The 14,723-nt window shown below is 45.8% G+C and overlaps 1 protein-coding gene across 1 annotated transcript; it reads right to left on the reverse strand.

Moving 5' to 3' along the window:
• Positions 1 to 6: 6 nt before the first annotated feature.
• Positions 7 to 14,717, reverse strand: LOC125917606 (meiosis regulator and mRNA stability factor 1-like). The gene is made up of 10 exons (XM_049623759.1): positions 13,778 to 14,717; positions 11,468 to 11,704; positions 11,220 to 11,339; positions 10,412 to 10,587; positions 8,654 to 8,874; positions 7,794 to 7,936; positions 7,482 to 7,615; positions 5,267 to 5,469; positions 3,909 to 4,136; positions 7 to 718 (listed from the first exon to the last, which is right to left on the reverse strand). The coding sequence occupies exons 1-10, from the start codon at positions 13,846 to 13,848 to the stop codon at positions 482 to 484; spliced, it is 1,770 nt and encodes a 589-aa protein (XP_049479716.1). The 5' UTR covers positions 13,849 to 14,717; the 3' UTR covers positions 7 to 481.
• Between the last annotated feature and the right edge of the window lie 6 nt (positions 14,718 to 14,723).

Here is a 14,723-nt window from a genome sequence, read left to right on the forward strand (position 1 = left end):
TGGTCGAATTTTTAACATCTAGGGTCAATTTTGATAATTTTGTGGGGTGGAGGGGGCTTTATCTATTTCTGTAGTATTGTCTTATGATTTTTCTAACCTTAAGTGCTATTCTTAAAAGGCAACCTGGGTGACCAGCCTTCCTTTCTGACCTGTGCCTGAATGATGAGTCGCCCGGAGCCCCCACAAAATCCATCTAATTCAGACATACCTAACAGTAGCAAACTGCAGCCAGTATATAACAAAGCACCCCAGCCTGAGACTCAGGAGGCCCAGGCTTCCCTCTTAGCTTGCTACTCGTTTGGGCAAGGTGCCCAAACCCCTGTGTGTCCAAACCACACCCCTGCTACGCCTCAGTTTGTTCAACTACGAAATGACCGACTGGTCCCTTCCAGCTCTACATCCTCTAAGCCAGACCATCAAGTGATCCAGAAACACATGGTTCAGCGGTTCTCATAAGACGGCTCCACAGAACTGTCAATATTCATACCTCCACTAAGTAGGGCAGACTCTTCAGAAGTTCGGTCAAGGTCATGAATCCATATTCACAGGGGTTGAGGGGAGCACTGTGGGTAGTTTCATAACGCCTCTTGAGCTCATCGACAGACAGGTGGGCGGCTCCTTCCCAAGACATCAGCAACACCAGCAGCTGGGCAGTGAGAGCACGCAGGGACTTGCGGTTGATCAGCTGAATCTGTTTGCCTGACGCCATGTCAGCAACCTGGGAGGACAAGAGTCCACGTGTTTTCCCAGCTAGAGAGAGGGGTGCCATGCCACACTCACTCAGCTACTGTCCTTGGGCTAGTGAGACCAACAGAGGGAGATTTTCTAACTTCTTCTTTTCCAGCTGCTATGGGACACCAGACCAACATTTCAGGGGACACCGGGGCAGGAGCTGTTCTCTCCCTTTCTGCTGGTCCACAATCAGAAACTTCCATCAACACCAGCCCTCTTTCAGGGCACTCCTTCCACTCCCCGAGCCCCTGAACTGAAGGTTGCTGTGCTCAGGAAGGAGGCAAGGGAGGGGTTTGGACTGTGTCCCAGGAGCTAGACTGGGGCAGGGATGGAAGGCCCACTTAAGGACACCCACATTTTCTTCTAGTCCATCATCACTAGCCAGTAAGTGGGTATTTTCCTGACTACATGTCTACCCCTCGATTCTTTCTGGTTCTCAAGGAGATAACAGGTCTGAGTGATGAAACACGCTGGAAGGGGAAGCTCCTGAAAAAGACAGAGGTTATCATTCGGGGACCAAAGAGCACGTGAAGAAACAGATGTTTGGTAACTGAGACCCACAGGCACGTGCACCGCTGAGGTGTTGGCACGCAAGGCAAGGTTTACTGTTACGTGTTTTCCCCTCTGGTTTTCCAGCCAACACCACAGGTCTCAGTGCCTCGGCGTGGGCTGGGTCACCACAGGCTTGCGTGCTTTGGGCTCTCACAGGCAGAGCAGCACCTGAGGAACTGTCACCATCCCACTGTGACCCTGGTTCGGACGCTCACCCAGAGCCCAGGCAGGAGGGTGGAGGGCAGACCCCCACACCAGTTACCATGGCGACAGATTTCCCCTATCAACAGAGTCAGGTCTAGGGGAGTCTGAGTCATCTTGTTCAATGCCTAGACCACTGCTACTACTGCAGCCTTTCAAGGAGTAAAAATAAAAACCTGTTCTTTCGAGGCTACTTAGATACATCTCTTGATTCTGAACCCATGCTACGCAACGAATCCTCTAGGGAGCTTATAAAAGATGCCAATGCTCAGAGCACACTGGGCCTAATTGCATCAGAATCTCGGGGGGGGCGGGGTGGAGGGGTCCGCTTCTCAGCATTCCCCAGAAGCTTCCCGGAGATGCAGCAGCAGCCAGGGCAGTGCACCGGAGCCTCTCCAATCCTCCCCCATCTTGACTGCTTACGCCCAAACTTCCCACTCACTCGCCCTTGCTTATCAGAGTCTCTGGTCATGGCTGAGTCCTGCTACCCACTGAAGCACTCCATGCCTTTATGCTGGGTGACTGAGTATCCAGGGGGCCCCTCCCGTCCTGTGGCCTTTCAGTTCCTCAACTTCCTCATCTCCGGGGATATCCCCTGACTTCCACCGTGGACACCCATTCCCAGGTCGCACGTGGGATCTAGCCATCTACCGCCCGCTGCCGAGGTAGCTCATGCAAACCTCCCGTGCACCCTGCGTGCCAAAGGAGGCCTGCGGCAGATGCTGGGGTGGGAGACAGAAAAGAGGTTCGAATGATCGGCTCTTCCTCCCCTTCTCCAGCTTCACCTGCACGGACTCGCACCTCCTCCCAATTAAAACCCTCTGCCTTCTTCACTTTCCTCTCATGTCCACCTTGGCGCTGATAGGCCATGAATTCATTACCACTCTTGTCATGCTCTGTAAACAACTTTGCCCCTTTGGTGCCTTTTCTTTGCACCATTTGGCAAACTCCCACCTCGAGCCCGACGGTCTGCTTTCCGAGCCGGCAGCAAACCCAGGGTAGCGCTATGGGCACCGCATCCCTCCTGCGGGGCTCCCCTACTCCCTGCGCCCCTGCCTCATGTCCTGGCGGGCTCCCCACACCGCACCGTACCATGAGGGGCCTCAATCTCGAATCCTGTGTCTTTCGTCCTCTCTCTATGCAGTTGCTCTCACCTTCACTTCACAGAAAAATAGCTCGTGGTGGGTACCCCCCTCCTCTTTCCAGAGAGAACAGCAAACTTCCCTGTGTCTACATCCGCCCGCTACTCCCTCCCTCTGGTCAAAGCACTAATATCAGGGCTGTGCCCTGCCGTCTGCTGAATGCCGATTCCTATGCCTGCCTCCTCGGAAACCCCACCCCACCACCTCTTGTCTGTGTATTTCTCTTCTCTCCCTCGAGCACATCCTTCCTGGCGGCTCTCAACCATGCTCGGGTCTCTCCACCTGGGAGCAAAGCAGCCACAGAAAGCTCATGGGCTCACTCGGTCCCGTGGCCTTGGCGCCACTGTGCACTCCCGCTGCTCCTTCACAAGGAGACAAGCCGAAAGGCTGTATTACCTGTCACCATTTTCTTGCCTCCTACTCCTCCTCATGCCTCGACCTGCTCAGTGTGCCTCTGGTCCCCACTCACTGGTGGCGACCCCGCCCGGCCAGCAACACCAAGTTCCTCCATGTAGCCAGGCCCGAAGGTCACATTAGTCCCTGCCTCACTCGTCCCAGCAGGTGACAGTGCTGGCCGTTTCTCCTCCTTGGATTGGGAGTGCCACACTCCTAGCGTCCTCCCTACTCTGGGTCCTGTGAAGGTTCTCCCCTCAACTGGACAGGACGTGAATGCATCCCTTCCAGGTCTGTAGCCAGGGCTGCTCCCCTTGGTGGCACTTCCACTCTGCCTCCTCTTAGTGAGTTTTCTTCGCCCCAGGCTGGAGGCAGCCTGAAACCACCCAGCTGCTCAGTCTAGGACAGGGAGGGTCAGTTTAGTCCAGGGCAGGAAGGAAGAGGAAGTTACCCTCTCCAATCCCGTGTTACCAGCAACAAGGGCTGTTGTGAGCCTAGCCTGCTCCTAAATCTACTCCAGTGAGTCAGAATCTGTGGGGAAAGAGATCTGGGATTACAGCCTCCCCAAAACTTCAGAAACGATGATCCATTTAGAAGAATATACCTGAGGAAAAAACATCCTCAAATAAAAGACACTTCATCAGTTCAGAGTCATTCCTTTGACAAGGCCCTGAATAAACACACAGAAGCAAGACCAAAAACCTTAGCTGCCAAACCAGAGCCCCTATTAGGGTCATCTCCTATTACCTAATAAGGTATTAATAGCAAACAAAGCACTTACTGTGAAACAGAAACTGCTGCAAGGTGTGAACAAAGAAACGCTAAAGCACAGGAAAACACCCCAGCGAAGATGACGCCACATTGTCGTGAAAATAAAAATCTGCTAACCTTCACAACATGGCAGAGCTTCTGTGTTAAAGCTGAAACTGAACTGACATCGTAGTCTTGGAGACGAAACGTGTAACCAAAAGTTTTAGCGTATTCCGTAAGCAGATCCGTCATCATAAGGCAGTTATCTTTTTGGGACCGAAGGAGTTTGACAAACTGGGCAGCAAGAGCTTTGAATCGTTCTACCTCTGTCAAAGTGAGGATTTTTTCTTCTCCACATTCCAATACCTTGGAAAACACAGAGCAGGAAGAAGGCGAGATTGAACAAGTTATGACTGTTCATAGAATTAAGTGGCATGGAAGTGTATTCGGTTAGTAACTGAAAAGCACTTTGGTGTTCTTTAATGGATATAGAGCTTCAGTTCTGCAAGATGAAAAAGTTCTGGAAATTGGTGGCACAGCATGTGATACATTTACCACCACTTAACTGCACACTTAAAAAGGGTTAACAAAGTAATGTGTATTTTACCACACACAAGAGGAATTTTTTTAAAAATTTTTTTATGTTTGTTTATTTTTGAGAGCAAGAGAGACAGAGCATGAGCAGGGGAGGGGTAGGCAGAGAGGGAGAACAGAAACCGGCGCAGTCTCCAGGCTCTAAGCTGTCAGCACAGAACCTGATGTAGGCCTCAAACTCAGACTGTGAGATCATGACCTGAGCTGAAGTCAGACGCTTAACTGAATGAGCCACCCAGGCGCCCCAAGAAGAATTTTAAAAGCACTTTAGGTGCCTGGGTGGCTCAGTCGGTTAAGCGTCTGACTTCAGCTCAGGTCATAATCTCTTGGTTTGTGAGTTTGAGCCCTGCATCGGGCTCTATGCTGACAGCTCAGAGCCTGGAGCCTGCTTCAGATTCTGTCCCTTCCTCTCTCTCTGCCCTTCCCCTGCTCACACTTTGGTATCGCTCTCTCTCAAAGATAAATAAATAAATTTTAAAAAACACAAATGCTAATAAAATTAACAACAAAAATCTGGTTTAACTTAGCAATGGCTTAACAGCTAAGCATTCATATCACCTCACATACTCATCCCCAGCACCAACCTAAGAGATTTGAAAAATACGGCACTAATGGAAAAACATTCAAGAAATCAAACTATTAAAAAGAATCAAACTATTTCATCTTTTGACAATGATTGCTCTAAAATAAATTTGAAGATGGTTCCTTTCTTCATTGAAGGGGAAAAAAAACCCCACACTTACCTTAAAATACTAATGAGCCAAAAACACAGCTTCTCTGATCAAAATATTTCAAGTTTTCCTATTTCCTAACTACTTACTTCCCAGGAAAAGAGGCCTGAGAGAAAAAAAAAAATTCTCCCATATATTGTTTAGAAAAATATCATTGGAATCTCTACTCACTTGTAAAATATCAGGTATGGCTTCAAAAAGTTCAAGTAGTTTAGTAAACCCATAGTATGAAAGTTTACACTGCCGGCCAAAGTGGTGATGGTAGGAGGGGATAAATTTGTTAAAGGGCATCCGGAAATGGGGTTGGTGCCGCAGCAAATCAACAACATCCTTGGAGAACTGCTTTGTCCTTTCTATTTCATCCTGGGTACGCTCTTTAAAAAAAAAAAAGAAAATTGATCGGTCATCACAGTCTTCCATTGATTTGTGTTGAACATTAGTGGTATAGTTAGTCCTACGTACAGATTACAAGAGGGATCATCTTTGCCTTCCAAATGCACACAGCCTAAGACAAACACATTCATAGGCTCTCTCTGCAGAATGGTTTTCAAACTCATTCAAGGACACAATACCAGGAGGCCAGGAAACTATTATGGTACACAGTGAAATATACATACATACCCATGTAATTTCACCTTGCAAGCTGGACATACTTTTTCTAGCTCCCTGTCCCCCACCCCTATCCCATATATAGGAGCCTGACACGTACGAGCACGTACATGACAGGTCTCTGTACTTGTAAAAATAACCTAGAAATTATTTCTTTAAACTCGCACTTCTGAATAGCCACATGCTTTCTGTTTATTCTTCTGACCTTCAGTTAAAATTGTTAGCAGAAAGAGTATCAGGCAACAAAAGTTTAACAAAAACACAGGGCAATAAAAGCTTACATTTCACTTTTTATTTCAATTAATTTTTATGTATGTAATTTTTTTTGAAATTTTTTAGGGCGCTTGGGTGGCTCAATTAATCGCCCAACTTCAGCTCAGGTTATGATCCCACGGTTTGTGAGGTCGAGTTCTGCGTTGGGCTCTGTGCTGACAACTCAGAGCCTGGAGTCTGCTTCACGGATTCTGTCTCCCTCTCTCCCTGCCCCTCCTCTGCTTGTCCTCTGCTTGTGTCTCTTTCTCTCAAAAATAAATAAACGTTTAAAAAACAAAAAGAAATTTTTTAAAAGTTTTTTTTTTAGGGGTACCTGGGTGGCTCAGTCAGTTGAGCACCCGACTCCTGATTTCAGCTCAGGTTCCCAGGGTTGTGGGATCTGAACCTCCACACTAAGCACAGAACGTGCTTAAGAGTCTCTTTCTTTCTTTCTTTCTTTCTCTCTCTCTCTCTCTCTCTCTCTCCCCCCCCCCCACCCAGCCCCTCTGCCCTGCTCACAAGCTCTAAAAAAATAAAAAATAAAAAGATTAAAAAAAAAATTTTTAAGTAACCTCTACACCCAATGTGGCACTTGAACTCATAACCCCAGATGAAGAGTCACATGCTCTTCCAAATGAGCCAGCCCGGTGCCCCTCTATTGATTTTTAAATGAGAATCAGAAGACTGACATTACTCACTCCAAAAGCTCTGGAGTGCCATAATTTCATGAATATCAGTGTTCTGCAGGAACACAGGTTAAGAATCACCGATTACTGGGGCGCCTGGGTGGCGCAGTCGGTTAAGCGTCCGACTTCAGCCAGGTCACGATCTCGCGGTCCGTGAGTTCGAGCCCCGCATCAGGCTCTGGGCTGACGGCTCGGAGCCTGGAGCCTGTTTCCGATTCTGTGTCTCCCTCTCTCTCTGCCCCTCCCCCGTTCATGCTCTGTCTCTCTCTGTCCCAAAAATAAATAAAAAACGTTGAAAAAAAAATTTAAAAAAAAAAAAGAATCACCGATTACTAACAGTGGGAGAAGAGGACAGTAGATAGATGTAATGTCACCTACCCTAGCTCCCAGACCTCAACCAGAGTGGCCAAAATATGAAAGATAAAGCAAAACATTTGCTTGAGCCTTCTTTACTTCTCCAGAGTGCACGGTAAGGTAGCTCAGTTAAAGATAAGAGTCAAGCAAGAGCCATGGTAACCGACTCTCAGATGGATAATTATGGTGTCAACAGCCACAGACAGGCTGAAGAAGGCATTTTGGCAAAGTGCTGGTTGTGCCCCTCTTCCCCCTAGAGGGAAAATTCTAAATTCTAAATTCTAAAAAACCAGCTTTTCTTATTGGTGAGTGGCTTCCCTGCTCTGAAGAACCTAGGATCCACTGCACAGCACATAGTAGTTTTCACACTGCTCCTTCCATGGAATCTGCAGGAACCATGGGGGCAGGGAAAAGGATATGTGAGACCATGTTAAGATAACCACTGAGATATGCAACTGTCTTCCAGCACATTAAGGTCAACATACCTCTTTTGGGGATACAAATCACCATTTCACTATCTTGTTGGGACAAGCAGATGGTTGTGTCTGGAATCTCTGATACGATATCAATCAATTCACAAACACCATATTCAGTGACATCCCAGTCTTTTGAGAAACACCTAGAATTTAACCATGGAAATGGGTAAAGAATGAGACATATCACTTGCTAAATAAACCTTGTAAGTTTTCCAGAAGAATGTTAAATAGAAAACGTTAGGCAATTATTTTAGATTTGTGGGAAGAAAAAGTGTCTTAAAATATTTGCTTTCATTTTTCCCCCCCTTCTCATCAACTCACCAATGGTAAGCCTGTGAGAACTCCCTCACAATGACCTGTTTGCTGGCTTGGGATTTGAGAAGTTTTAGTAAATCCTGAGTAAAGCGCTTCACCTGGGCCCTGTGGGTAAGGGTCAACAACCTTTTGGAGCCCATTCCGAGGATCTGTAAATCAAACACTTTGATTATTTATACTCGTAAGACCTTGGCACATACTGACTTTCTGGTTGATGGCATTTTCTCTCTCCTGTTACCGCTCTCAGACAATAAGCCCCTTTATGTGTGATATCTGCATTTTCAAACACATGTAGATCAACAGAATGTAGATGTTCAAAATGAACATCTGCTCAAGTGCCTGGGACCCCCCACCCCCTTTTTGTTTGCCCTTCATACCCCTCCTCAAATAGTTGTGAATACAGACACAAAAAGCAACTAATTTTGTCTACAAAAGACAGCTAAGGTATTCCAAGCCATTTTACAAGTGGGAAGCTGTTTTACAGGTGGGAAGCTATATAACAGTCTAGGTTAACAGGTAAAGAAAGATTCCTTAGGAACCAACATGAGGCTCCAGCCCAGGAGCTCGTCTTTCACTCATTTAAGAGAGGTAAGCCCGTGTTCTCGGCAGCTCCTCTGTAAGAGTGAACAACCTTGGAGAGCTCTGGGTTAGGAGAAGGGAGGTCAGTCTACACAGATTAGAAGAAAAACACTTGACAGTGCTCTAAGGAGTTCATTCTTTAAGTTGAAACTCACAGCTTTCTGCAAAAACCAAGAAGCCATCTTGGATGAGGTTACCAGCTAACCCATTTCTTCGGCTGAGGTAGCCAAAACCACAGAGGAACATTCTCGTCTTTAAAATGATAATAATTCCTGAACTTTCCTTACCTGCAACACATGAGGCACAGCTTCCAGTAATTCTATCAGCTTGGAATATCCATAGTCTGATACCCGGCACTGCTTTGCAAAATGATGGTGGTAGGACGGGATGAAATTACTAATTGGGATGACACAGGACGGCTGGCTCTTTAGCAGGTCAATCACTTCCCTGCTAAACTGGATCAGCTGGGGGTTACCCACAGGACTTTTAGAACGCAGAAGCCAAGGATCTAGACAGGGGGAGAAAAAGAGAGCATTCCTAAGATATAAAGTGGGATCTTACCTCTGAAACAAAGGTAACTAACCTTGCACTCGCTCGCCTGAGCTCACCCATGACGACGCAGATGAGACCAAAGGGCCTCTTTACTTCTCAGCATCTATATTCAGGTTCTATATAATAATCAATGGGCCAGCCCAACTTCTTTATGGGCTGGCAGATGTTTTCCCACTATTTCTCGAAGTCCAGTAGTCAAAGCATAGTTCAGCATAGTGTTAACTTAAAGCAGAAGTGAAATTCCACAGCAAGTTTCCACCTTATAAACTCGTTGTATTTCAACGACTCATTTGCATCTTGGTCCTGCGGAGCATACTTTCCCACAGAAACAAAGTTATAGATGGTCAGCAAGCAGGTAGCCCAGAAGAGCCAAGCTAACCCATGTGGAAGCTGAAAACATTACCCAGAAAATCATGGAAAGCAGCAATGTAAAACTAGCTGATATAAGAGTAAGAAAGAAATTTTTCTTGAACGCCCATGTAATTGAGAAAAAGTTTTCATTATAAAAGTATAAGCAGACAAAAACCTTTCTAAGACACTGGCAGGCTAACGACACAGGAGGAAGGAGAAACAGCACAGGCCCGGGAGCCTGCATGGGCCAGGGCTGAGGGGAAAGGCAGGAGAAGGTGGCAAGCAGCGTTGCTACCAGTCTTTCTCCTTCCCTGGTTATCCTCACCCTTCTTCCTATAGGGGGAGAGAAAGGGAGGAAGTATTTAGGGTCAAAGAGAAGGAAATGTGCCTATAGCGGCAACGATTTGCAGTGCTGTTCACAGGTCATGGGATTAGACACCTGCGACTCAGGGATGCCCAGAACTCAGCAACCCACTCAAATCTAGGTTCACATTTCCTGGTCTTTTATACTAACAGCTAAATCTGTTTTCAGATTTATCAAAGTCAGAAATGTTGACCACAATGAATTTCACAGGTAAATCTGCATTTAGAGAGATTTCCTTCAACTACTTGAAACTATTTTTAAAAGGCTAGCCAACTGACAAGCCAAAAAGTCTCACAAAATTAGGTAGGGCTAAAGAGATTCGTCATTGTGAAACATGGATTTTATATTTTTTATATAGCTTACGCTGGTACTCCCCAAAAGTCTTTAAAGTCTTGTTCTGCCAAACCTTCAGCACTTTAGAGAGTAGTTTTTAAAAGATCAAAGGAGGGCCGCCTGGGTGGCTGTTGGGTAAGCATCCGACTCTTTGATTTGGGCTCAGCTCACCATCTCACGGTTCTTGGGCTCATCAGGCTCTGAGCTGACAGCATGGAGCCTGCTTGGGATTCTCTCTCCCTCTAGCTCTGCCCCTCCCTCACTCGAGTGCATGGGCATGCGCCTCTCTCTCCCTCAAAATAAACAAACATTAAAAAAAAAAGGATCAAAGGAGACATCCACAGTGCTTTGTGCTTGGCAAACAGGGCTGCTGTGGAAGATAAAAGCCAACAGCCTCCTCTCCTAGCAGGTGGTGGCTCAGAAACATACAATACCTGCCTCCTACCTGTGTTTGGAGGTGGGGGCTTGTTGTGAATCCATTTGACCACTTTGACGCCATTCTGTGCAGTGGCGATGTTTACACCTGGAACACAGGTGATGAGGTGTTCTAAGGGAACACCCCCTTGATTTTCCTGCACTATTTCTAGTTCACCGAACTCTGCAGCATAACAATCTGGAAAGCTGACGTGAGGAAAAAGAAGGGTAATTACAATAATGGAAAAGCAAAGCACCTGCTAAACAGAAATCTCTATTTTAATATATCCACAAATAAGTAATTTCTGTTTAAATCCCCAGGATCTGGGTTTGAACATTAGAATTAAGATCCGAGGCAGGGGAGACAATCACTGTGGCACTGACCTCTTCGATGCAGTCTGATGAGAACCAGAAATTCCTAGATAATTTTCCCAGCAGAGGGTGTTAAAAATAAGGCAACTGGGCGCTCAGTCAGTGATTTACCTGCTTCAACGCATTAGTGGCTTTTCTCTCTCAAATTTTGTAGCCCGGGGCTGAAGGCTGTGTACCCTCCTCTAGCACGTGTGTGCACTTGTAGTACAGCACTTACAATAATCTCGTCTTTGTGGAGAACAAGCTTTCCTATTCATTGCTTATGTTTCTAAAAGTCTGCACAAATTTTCTTGTTCAAGTATTGAGTGAATGGATCCTATTTCAGATCTACTTTGATTGCAAGGTGCTAAAAATGTTAGGATGAAGCATTCTATAATACTTGCTTGGGAAGAGGTGTGGGCAGAGGGCAGACTTTCTAGAAAGAGGAGAACTAAGGCCTCATATCTTAATGGCTTTGACATGTTCACCTTAATAAAGGCACGGTGCCCTCATGTGTCTGCAGAAGACTATGAACCTGGGGCGCAAATGTCTTCAAAGAGAGGATCACAAAAGGAATCTTATAGGAGTCTGGATCAAATTCGTGTTCACTACAGAAAAGAGAACAAAACAGTTAGCTGACGTTTCTCAGTGGTCTAAAAGGTCTTCAAGGTAACTGTAACAGACATTCAAGGACCTTATACACAAGTATTATTTCTAGAAGGAAACGAGGTTCTACCTGAAGTCCTTATCAGGGCAATGCTGTCTGCAGACAGGCTCGTGATATTCTAACTCTTCAAATATGATTGGGCTGCAATTTGTCGAGGAGCCGTCATGTGACTGCGAAGACCCCAAGGGGCTCTGCCGGGCCTGACTGCTGGGCAACAGACACACCAGTCTTCCGTTTCCTTGTTCGCGGATTGCCACCGTGTCTGTTAGCTTATATAAATCCGACACGTTCAACTTGTGTCCAAATCTAAAAGCAGGGATAAGGGGACAGAAGTTGACTTGGAATGTTCTTCTCTGATTACACAGAAATGCCTGTACTGATTAAGTAAAGGGCTATTGCTAAGAAAGGTTCCTCCACCTCTTCAAAAGGAAGATGGGATTAATTCTATTCTAAATTCTTTCACTCCCAAGCCAGTAACACTTGGCACTTCCTTTGAGTCACCTCTGGCTGACTGCCCATCAGTCATTACGTCATTTGCTACCTAACCCTCGAACCCCTGCAGTTGCTGCATATGACCTCACCTCACTGTCTCAGATGGAAAGCTATCTGACATGACCTCTTTTGACTCCACTCCCCAAGCTGGAAATCCCTCTGTACCACCCCTCCCCATCTCTGCTCTGCTACCTCAGAAGACGTAGGCTCCTTTCCAGCTACTCCCTCACCTCACCTATTCCTGAACCTTGAGACCCACACTTCCTGAGACTGGACTCCTCAATCATCCCCCCACCGTGTGTGTACCTTTCATACTTGGGAGCTTAAAGGCACAGGCTTGGAAGGCAGATAGATTTGAGTTCATATCCTTTTCCCTCCAGGATTTTATCCACAGGACTCGGGAGGGATGGCTCTCAAGTCACCAGCGGCTTCCTCCTCCCCTCCCCCCAAAACCCCATGCCACATTCTCAGCTCCCTCAATGACGCCAGCCATCCCCGCATGTCCTGGTAACACCCTCACCTCCTGGTTCTCTCCTGCTTCCCGTCCCAGGTGGTATTCCATCCAGTTCTGCCCTTCTCTTGGCTTCCCCTCACTCCCTCCCTGCTCCCCTGCCTCTCCTGATCCCCTTTAGGAAAGTAACGGTCACATCTTCATTATCTCCAATGTCCAAACCAAGGTCAAAACCTCACTGCACCTTCTGGACAGGCTTTCTTTATTTTCTATTTCCGGTTTAACCATACTAGCATCCTCTCAGTCAGCCAGGACAAAACAACTCAGAATCAAACCGCCTCTCCTCTCCACCTTGCCTGCTACATAAAACTAGTCACAATGTCCTATTTCACTGACAACTGAAACTTCGGTGTTCCAACAGCATCTGCTTGGACCCAGGACTGGGACAGCACTGTCCCTTCTTTGTGTCCTTCTGTGCCCTGTTCATTCCATCTCAGCTTGCACTGCCACCACATGGCCCGTAGTTCCGCCACTACTCAGGGCTCCGAGGCTTCAGAGTAACAGTCCAGCTCTTTGTTTTTTCCATCCTTATAGCATTTTCTCCTCCTCATTCACTTGGGGATAGTTTTCTTTGTTCTATGTGATGATTTACGAGTATTTCCTCTTCCCTTCCAGGCATAAGCTCAAGGACAAGGATCGTGTCTTCCCAGCTCTGCACTCTCCACAGAGGCTCAGACTTTTTAAAGATTTTATTTTGGGGAGTATGGGCTAAACGGGTGATGGGCATTAAGGAGGGCACTTGCTGGGATGAGCACCGGGTGTTCTATGTAAGTGCTAGATCACTGGGTTATGCTCCTAAAACCAAGACTACACTGTATGTTCACTAACTTCAATTTAAATAAATAAATTTTAAAAAAAGATGTTGTTTTTAAAAGTGATCTCTACACCCAACGTGGGGCTTGAACTCACAACCCTGAGATCAAGAGTCACACGCTCCACCAACTGAGCCAGCCGGGTGCCCCTAGACTTCCATACCACCCATACTTCCTAAGCATCTACTAAGCCCTGGGTCCTGAAGAGATGGTCATAAGTCAGATCCAGTCTTTGTTGTCCTAGAGCTTACAGCCTAGAAGGTGCTCGAAAATGTTCATTCAGTGACGAACAAGACGAATCAGTCAATGGGAAAAACATACAGCTTTAGGGACTGAGGTCTAAATTTATTAAAAACGAAAGATGTTTTTAAAATGTATGTTAAAATAGAAACGTGAACCTGGATACCATTGTCTTTACGTCATTTCCTCCACCAGGCTGGAAATAGTCCTCAACAGCTTTTCCTCAAGAGATTTATGCCAATCACCAATTAATATAGGAATTCTGGAAGCTGCCAATCAGTACTGACCAGATCAATGAAAAAATTAATAATAAACCTAACTTACTTTTTTTCATAGATATCTGTAAATTTAAAAAGAGGCAGACAGCAGGCAGGAGCGTCCTGAAGAATAGACATTGTTTCTGCACTGTAAAACAAAATTTTACTCAATTAGAAAACAGATGTCATTCGATATCAACAGAGGATTTCCAAGTGGTATTTTAAAAACACAGTTCATAGGGAGCGGAAAAATAAAAACAAAAACAGAGTTCATAAAACTGATTAACACAATGTACAGTTGACCCTTGAATAACATGGGTTTGAACTTCACGAGTCCACTTACGTGTGGATTTCTTTCGATAAATGCAGTACAGTACTATAAATGTATGTATGTTCTCGTCATTATGATTTTGGAAACATTTTCTTTCTCCTAGCTTATTTTATTGTAAGAACGTAGCATATAACACATACAACCTAGGTGTTAATCAACTGTTTATGTTATCATTATCAGTAAAGGCTTCCAGTCAACAGTACAGTACGCGATTAGTAGTTAAGATTTGGGGGAATCAGAAGTTATATGGGGATTTTTGACTGCATGGGGGGGGGGGGTTGGCACCCCCAACCCCTGAGCTGTTCAAGGGTCAACTGTATACACAACATAAATTTACCAGTTTCTGGTATGTCAAAATTTATTTTCTGGAAAACCTTGAAAAAAAAAAAGACTTTAGGGACAAGGTGATTAAAGAATATAAAGCCAGACACTGGGATTTTTATCAGACTCAAGCAGAGCACTTTTCACACCTGTGTATCAGAAGGACACTGACCGCTCAAATGAGACAAACACCTTGTTAACAGAAAAAAAAGGCAGAACAGCTTGAATGGCTCCTGCCACGTCGTGTGTCACGTGTTAGAGACGCGGACGTAAAATTCCCACAGTGGAGGATACACAAGCAGATACAATATCATCCCAACTATAGTTTTAAAAAAGGCAGCCAAGAACGATCAGAAGAAAA

This window comes from Panthera uncia, unplaced genomic scaffold (genome assembly GCF_023721935.1).
Source record: "Panthera uncia isolate 11264 unplaced genomic scaffold, Puncia_PCG_1.0 HiC_scaffold_2080, whole genome shotgun sequence".
Taxonomy (NCBI): Eukaryota; Metazoa; Chordata; class Mammalia; order Carnivora; family Felidae; genus Panthera; species Panthera uncia.

Bases quoted from the DNA above. Each gene is read 5' to 3' on its own strand.
- LOC125917606 (XM_049623759.1), bottom strand. From the start codon at position 13,848: ATGTCTATTCTTCAGGACGCTCCTGCCTGCTGTCTGCCTCTTTTTAAA. The intron at 11,705-13,777 runs GTAAGTTAGGTT...CCCTGCTTTTAG, and splicing joins ACAGATATCTATGAAAAAAA to ATTTGGACACAAGTTGAACG. The intron at 8,875-10,411 runs GTAGGAGGCAGG...CCCCCTGTCTAG, and splicing joins GCCCCCACCTCCAAACACAG to ATCCTTGGCTTCTGCGTTCT.